Source organism: Oryctolagus cuniculus, chromosome 13, assembly GCF_964237555.1.
Source record: "Oryctolagus cuniculus chromosome 13, mOryCun1.1, whole genome shotgun sequence".
In the NCBI taxonomy this organism is placed as follows: domain Eukaryota; kingdom Metazoa; phylum Chordata; class Mammalia; order Lagomorpha; family Leporidae; genus Oryctolagus; species Oryctolagus cuniculus.
This window is the reverse complement of record NC_091444.1, coordinates 13,299,863-13,307,411: the sequence shown is the minus strand read 5'-3', so window position 1 is coordinate 13,307,411 and position 7,549 is coordinate 13,299,863. Positions and strand designations below refer to the sequence as shown.

Genomic DNA, 7,549 nt, shown 5'->3' with positions numbered 1-7,549 from the left:
GCCACCGCTTCACTGAATTATCACTTCAATTAGATGTCTGAGGAACTGAGGATAGTGTTACAATGATGACCACTTTGTTTTTAAAGAGCTTTATGTTGTAGGACAATTCTCATCATGATGAATATGAAAGCAAATTTTGCTACAGGACTTGCCATCGTTGTAGCATAGGGAGGCTGAGAAGATCAAAGAATCACTAGCATGATGATCACCCTAGGGTATTCCGAAGCTTCGAAGGCACTGCCTGGTTCTGCACTGAGAAACTTTAATTTTTCAAAGGGCAGTTAAGAATTCATGGATATAAGTCCTCTTCTTCATAAAAAAGAAAGATCAAAACTCTGGAGAACATTATACATTCAAACTGAATTCAGGGATCCCAACATGCTTCCTTTGAGGAAAAAATGGAGAAAACGGGGTCTAAAAAGCCTTACCAAAACTTAGAGGTAGTTCGCCTAGTATATTTCTTCTCAGATAAAAGTAGAATTCTATTAGACAAAAATGCAAGGTTTCACTTTGCAGACATTTTAATACGCTTTTATGTACTTTCAAAATAATTTATGAGAAAATTAAAATTCAGTTCACCTATTAGCATCAAATAAATTATTCTATGGCCAGCCATATTAAAATTATATTTTAAAATAACTTATTTTCTCTCTTAAGTATAAGGGCAACTCTTTTACAGTGTAAAGCAGTTAAGCAGAACAAATGTAATAGGTTAAAAATAAACTTTTTGGGGCCAGCATTGTGGTTTAGCAGGCAGCAGACAGCTGACCCAAAAATAAGTTTTATTGTTCTCTCAGTAGCCCAGATCTACCTACTTGGTGTAATTACCTTCATAGAGAATTTTCTCTGTGTGTCTTTGCAGGTGCAAATAATCATACTTAAAAATTTATTTATATACACACATGCCTATACATGGGATACATATTATATATCATACTGTAATACAAATATTGTTTTAGCCATCATGCTGAGTGAAATAAGCCAGTCCCAAAGGGACAAATATCATATGTTCTCCCTGATTGGTGAAAACTAACTTAGCGCCAAAAAGGAAACCTGTTGAAGTGAAATGGACACTATGAGAAACAATAACTTGATCAGCCCTTGTCCTGACTGTCGAAGAACAACTTACTATTTTATTCCTTTTAGTTTTTTTTTTTTTTTGTTCTACTTAATACCGTTGGTTGAACTCTTTAATTAACACACAATTATTCCTAGGTGTTTAAATTTAACTGAAAATCCCTGTTAAATATAAGAGTGGGAATAAGAGAGGGAGGAGATGAACAGTTCGGCACATGCTCACTTGGACTTACCCCTAATTGTAGAGCTAGAAACGTGCCAGGGGATTCCAAGTCAATCTATCAAGGTGGTATGTATCAATGCCATCTCACTAGTCAAAATGATCAGTTTAAGTTCATAATTGATCATAATGATAGGATTAAGTGTCAAAGGGATCACAAAAACAAGACTAGTGTCTGCTAATACTAACTGATAGAATTAAAAAGGAGAGAACCATCCAACATGGGAAGCAGGATACACAGCAGACTCATAGAATGGCAGATGTCCTAAACAGCACTCTGGCCTCAGAATCAGCCCTTAAGGCATTCATATCTGGCTAAAAAGCCCATGAGAGTTTCGCAGGCATGGAAAGCCAAGACACTCTGGAAAAAAAAAAAATGACCTAAATGAAAGATCTCTGTGAGTGAGATCCCAGCGGAAAGAACAGGCCATCAAAGAAGGAGGTACCTTTCTCTGAAGGGAGGAGAGAACTTCCACTTTGACTGTGGCCTTGTCCAAATAACATCGGAGTTGGCAAACTCAAGAGGCTTCCATAGCCTTGGCAACTAATGACAAGAGCCTCGGGTGATTACTGACATCATAAATAAGAGTGTCAATTATTAAATCAACAACAGGAGTCACTGTGCACCTACTGCCCATGTAGGATCTCTGTCCTTAATATGTTGTACTATGCAAATTAATGGTAATACTACTACCCAAACAGTACTCTATACTTTGTGTGTCTGTGTGCATGCAGTCTGTTGAAATCTTTATTTAGTATACACCAAGTTGATCTTCTGCATATAAAGATAATTGAAAATGAATCAATATAGAATGGGATGGGAGAGGGAGTGGGAGATGGTGGGATGGTTGCAGGTGGGAGGGAGGTTATGGGGGGAAAGCTGCTATAATCCAAAAGTTGTACTTTGGAAATTTATATTTATTAAATAGAAATTGAAAAAAATATTGTTTTAGCACTTACATTTTCACCTAGAATGTGATATATCTATCAACATATAAATACAAATACTTGAATAGCATTTCACAAGCTGGAGGTAACATATTTTGTTATATTATTCTTTGATTATTTTGTCTTCCTCACTTCCCTCCTTTTTACCTTCCTTCCTACTTCTTTGTACTTCCCTTCATTCCTTCCATCATATGTAATAGGTAGGAGTCAGATACAAAACTGTAGGCTGACATGGATTACTAGAATTCTAAAAATATTTAATCCATTAAGTCCTAAGTTTTCAACTCTGAATATTTCAATGATATAATACTTACCTTAAAGTTATTATAAGTGGTGCATTTATTGCTCAATAAGTCTTTATAGATATTCTATATATAGGATGATGGGGCATAATGTGTTAAAAGAACAAATATATGCACCAAGGAAGACCTCAAAATTAGGTGATGGAGGAGACAGGTAAGGAAGAAGAAGGGAGAAAGAAGGTGTGAGTTAATTTTTTATAATAGAGACAAATAGACACTTCTCAAAACATGTAAGATATTAACAGGGATGGGCATTTGTTTCAGCAGTTAAGTAATGTTTAAGAAATTTGGTTTTTAAGCCCTGGGTCTGTTGACAACTATCCTCAACTTAGTCTTTCTATTACTACTTTCAAATAAGCAATTGCTTCAAGATGAAAAAGGCCCTTCTCAAATGCTGGGATATTTCTCTGACTTTTCTTTGTGTTATAAATTTTGCCCCTATAATTTCCTAATGTCTCAGTAGTATGCTACTGTCCCCTCACATATTTTGAGGATATTTTTCAAAAATGTATAGATACTCTCTAGGGCTGGTGCTGTGGCATAGTGGGTAAAGCTGCCACTTGCAGTGATGGCATCCCATATGGGCGACAGTTTGAGTCCCAGCTGCTCCACTTCCAGTCCAGCTCTCTGCTATGGCCTGGGAGAGCAGTGGAAGATGGTTCAAGTCCTTAGGCCTTACACCTGTGTGAGAGATCCAGAAGAAGCTCCTGGCTCCTGGTTTTGGGGACAGCTCAGATCTGGCCATTGTGGCCATTTGGGGAGTGAACCAGTGGATGGAAGACTTTCTCTCTCTCTCTGACTCTCTGTCTCTCTGTCTCTCTCTCTCCCTGCCTTTGCCTCTCTGTAACTCTTCCTTTCAAATAAATATATCTTTAAAAAAAAGTATGACCTCAACAAAACGGTCAAACCAAAGTGAACGAATCTGCTACTGAAGGAAACACTCCCATTCCGATGACTTCAAAAGATGTTGACTTGAAATGAAGAATTGTCATGATGTCAGTAACTTCACTTGACTTGCTTTAATGAAAGTATAGATGGGTTTGTATAGCTGGATAAATAGATTAATACAACAAATAGGCTAAAGGCTAATTGATAAATTTAGGTGTTTCAGCAATTGTTGAATAGAGATGTTTATTCAAGCATTTGTTCACATTCTTGTCATTAAAAATAGCTACTGGTGCAATGCAGGATGAGAATTTCATGAAAGGAGCCTCTATTATCTTGCTGCTCTTTAGAATTCAATATGAATATACTATGGGAACTTGTCCTGTTCAAATGTAACAGCACACAGGTTTTATTTATTTTTTTTATAGACTGAAGGTAAAAAACATCATGGCACAACTCAAACTCTTCTTTCATTATTGAGGCTCAATCTTAGCTTCAGAAATGTTTTGTCAGCAATTTTATATGCCTTTCCTTTTTTTTTTTCAAAAGATTTATTTACTTTATTTGAAAGTCAGAGTTACACAGAGAGAAGAGAGGCAGAGAGAGAGGTCTTCCATCCGATGGTTCTCTCCCTTATTGGCTGCAATGGCTAGAAATCCTCCGATGTGAAGCCAGGAGCCAGGAGCTTCTTCTGGGTCTCCCACGTGGGTGCAGGGGCCCAAGGACTTGGGCCATCTTCTACTGCTTTCCCAGTCCATAGCAAAGAGCTGGATCAGAAGTGGAGCAGCTGGGTCTCGAACTGGTGCCCATATGGGATGCCGGCGCTTCAGGCCAGGGTGTTAACCCACAGCACCACAGCACCGGCCCCAAGTCTTTCTTTTTTTTAATACTATATCTTAATTTTACACAGCTACACTGTTCATTAACAGATCTGTGGTGCAATATGAAATTTGCAATCTTGACCTGTTAGACCTTCTTGTCAAAAAACTTTGTAGCACAATTCAATATAATGATCAAGGTCCTGAGGTTGCTTTGAAGTGAAGCTTCGCCCCCTTTTCCACATTGGTTTCCTACGAAGTGAAAGGGTACAGTGGAAATGGGCACACCGTTGACACCTGATAACCCTGCAAGCTCTGCCCTCAAACTTAACAGCTGCAGCCCTTGACCTTTTAGGGTTATTAGAAGCAGAAAAGCCAGAGCAACACAAGCGCAGATAATAAAAACAACTCTTTCGAACCTGGTTCATCCTTTGCATTCCAACACCTGCCTGGTTTTCCTTGTCAGAGTGTGTTACAGGACGTGACTTCTGAATAAAGTCCCTTTAAGTTCCTTCCAAGACAATTGCTCCCTCCTTTGTCGTGACTCCTTTTCTTTCTGAGTTTCCTTCTTCCTTTCTTTAATTTCCCCCAGGTGTGAGTAAGTCATGGATCCATGAAATAAATATCAAAGCTTCCAAGTAGTCTCTTTGAAGCCGTATTAGACTTGGGAGAGAGGGAAGTGAAATGCCACCCACCCTCCAGGAGAAAGGTGCTTGCAGTACACACGGCACTGAGCACTATCACTAAAGAAATGTTTTCTAGAATTTCCACACTTGCTCCTTTTGTTTTTCCTAACTTCATTCTCATCTACAAGGGGAACAATAAGCTAAGAAGAGCAAACCTTATCAACAAACCTTGAGCTGTTGCTCAAACATCTAGATCATGTGCCCCCAAGTAACTTGAGAAAGTCAGAAACACATTCTAAGAAAATGGGAGGGAAAAATCCAAGTTTAAAATACTTTTACATCTTGTACTCAGAAAAAACATTTTATGCATATTTCACTCTTCTGACACTTTTAGGTGATATTTCTCTTCAGGATTTCCCTTTCAGAACTGAGAAGCATAAATAAAACTGCTATGTCCTCTTTCCGAGACAGGTCAGCTGCCTCAATAGATAGCAAGTATGAGTCACAATTCTTAAATTATTCAACCTCAGATAGGTTTCTTCTAAATTCTTTTTTTTATTTGACAGGCAGAGCTAGACAATGAGAGAGGGAGAGAGAGAGAGAGAGAGAGAGAGAGAGAGAGAGAAAGGTTTTCCTTCCATTGGTTCACCCCCAAAATGGCCGCTATGGCCGGCGTGCTGTGCCGATCCGAAGCCAGGAGCCAGGTGCTTCCTTTTGGTCTCCCATGCAGGTGCAGGGCCCAAGCACTTGGGCCATCCTCAACTGCCCTCCCGGGCCACAGCAAAGAGCTGGCCTGGAAGAGGAGCAACCGGGACTAGAACCCGGTGCCCATATGGGATGCTGGCGCCGCAGGCGGAGGATTAGCCAAGTGAGCCAAGGTGCCGACCCCTAAATTCTTTTTTTAAAGATTTATTTATTTATTTGAAAGTCAGAGTTACACAGAGGGAGAGGGAGACGGAGAGGGAGAGGGAGAAGGATAGAGAAAAAGGTCTTCCATCTGCTGGTTTACTTCCCAATTGGTCACAATGGCCGGAGCTGAGCTGATCTGAAGCCCAGAGCCAGGAGCTTCTTCCGGGTCTCCCATGTAGGTACAGGGGCCCAAGGACTTGGGCCATCTTCTACTGCTTTCCCAGGCCATCGCAGAGAGCTGATTGGAAGGGAGCAGCTGGGTCTTGAACTGGTGCCCATATGGGATGCTGGCACTGCAGACAGCGGCTTTACCTGCTATGCCACAGTGCTGGCCCCCCTTCTAAATTCTTATACTAAGCCTTCTTTTTTAAATATTATTTTTGATTTTTAATTTCTATTATGTCTTTCTCTTGATTTTTAAGTGTTGAGAAAGTTTTTGGTAGTGGCTTTATCAAGACATAATTTATATAACTTACAATTCACACATTTGAAGTGCTCAATGAATTTTAGTATAATCACGGAGCTGTACAATGATCTCCACAATCAGTTTTAAAGATCTCCTATTTATTTGTTTACTTAGTTATGTACTTACTTACTTATTTCAGAAAGAGAGACAGAGAGAGAGCTCCCATCTGCTGAATCACTCCCCAGATGCCCTCAACTGTCATGGCCTGGCCAGATCAAAGCCAAGAGCCAAGAACTCGGTCTAAGTCTCCCACGCAAGTGGCAAGAACCCAAGTACTTAATTCATCACCCGTCACTTGACAGGGTGTGCATCAATAGAAAGCTGGAATCAGGCACAGACCCAGAACTCGAAGTCAGGCACCCCAAGCAGCATCTTAACTGCTTTGCCACTGCCCGTCCTTAATAATCACCTTTTTCATATGAGCCCTTTATCCCTTTACTAGAATCACCACACTACAATTGTTTACCTTTCAAAGTCTCCCACTGGTTGGAGATGATCTATTTAACTCTTTAAGCAATAGTCAACATGTGCAGGGCAGCTATGCTTACATTAGAGGACTTGAAGAGTCATCACACTGGATGAGTGCTTGCTACAATCACGAAACATGACAGTTTTTGCACGTACATAGTGGTAATGACATGGAGACAGAGACTACCACGACTTCCCTAGGTCCTGTGAAATAAAGTTGAGTCAGAAAACTTCAGAGTTATGTTAAAACTTTCAGGCAGATAGAAGAGGTTAGGAAAGGAATTGCTGCTAAGGACAATGCTCTTTCTGTAGATCCTGATAAACAAGAGAGCCGTTTTGTGATTTCCCTGGCTATAGGGTGACTCTCCAAGTGAGCGAGGCACCGATCTCTCAGCTCATACATTTCTGAACTTCTGAAAACCCAGAGTCCTAGATGAAAATGAGTTGACACTTAAAAGAATAAAGGCCATGACAATACAAGTGTCCACACAGGGGACATTTAAACATGCATTTATGACGACGGTCAAAATAGTTTCAGTGAAATTGTGGTTTTCTCACTCACATATGGGATACTCAAATTTCCCTTCCTGACAGATTGCCTGAAATGATGGTGACAGTCTCTTTGCTTTATGTGCCAATTTACACTCAAATTCAACAATGGCTCCTGTTTTTGCATAAAGTTTTTTGTTGTTTGTCCACTTTAATTGTATGTTATTTCTGTTCATATTTTCTTCTGATATTACACATGCATCTGGAAGAAGCAATAGTAAAATAAAATAAGTAACTAATAATAGTTCCTTCCTTTTTTATAAAATAGTGAAATTGCATTT

At 39.6% G+C, this 7,549-nt stretch overlaps 1 protein-coding gene across 2 annotated transcripts in view; it reads right to left on the bottom strand.

The window, feature by feature from the left end:
* Nucleotides 1-2,194: 2,194 nt before the first annotated feature.
* LOC138843009 (complement factor H-related protein 5-like) overlaps nt 2,195-7,549 on the bottom strand; it is a 90,628-nt gene continuing 85,273 nt past the window's right edge. For both annotated transcript variants that reach the window (XM_070054917.1, XM_008268719.4), the window contains one exon: nt 2,195-7,470. In XM_070054917.1, the coding sequence (XP_069911018.1) occupies nt 7,274-7,470 (197 nt within the window). In that variant the 3' untranslated portion in view covers nt 2,195-7,273. The remainder of the gene's footprint in view (nt 7,471-7,549) is intronic.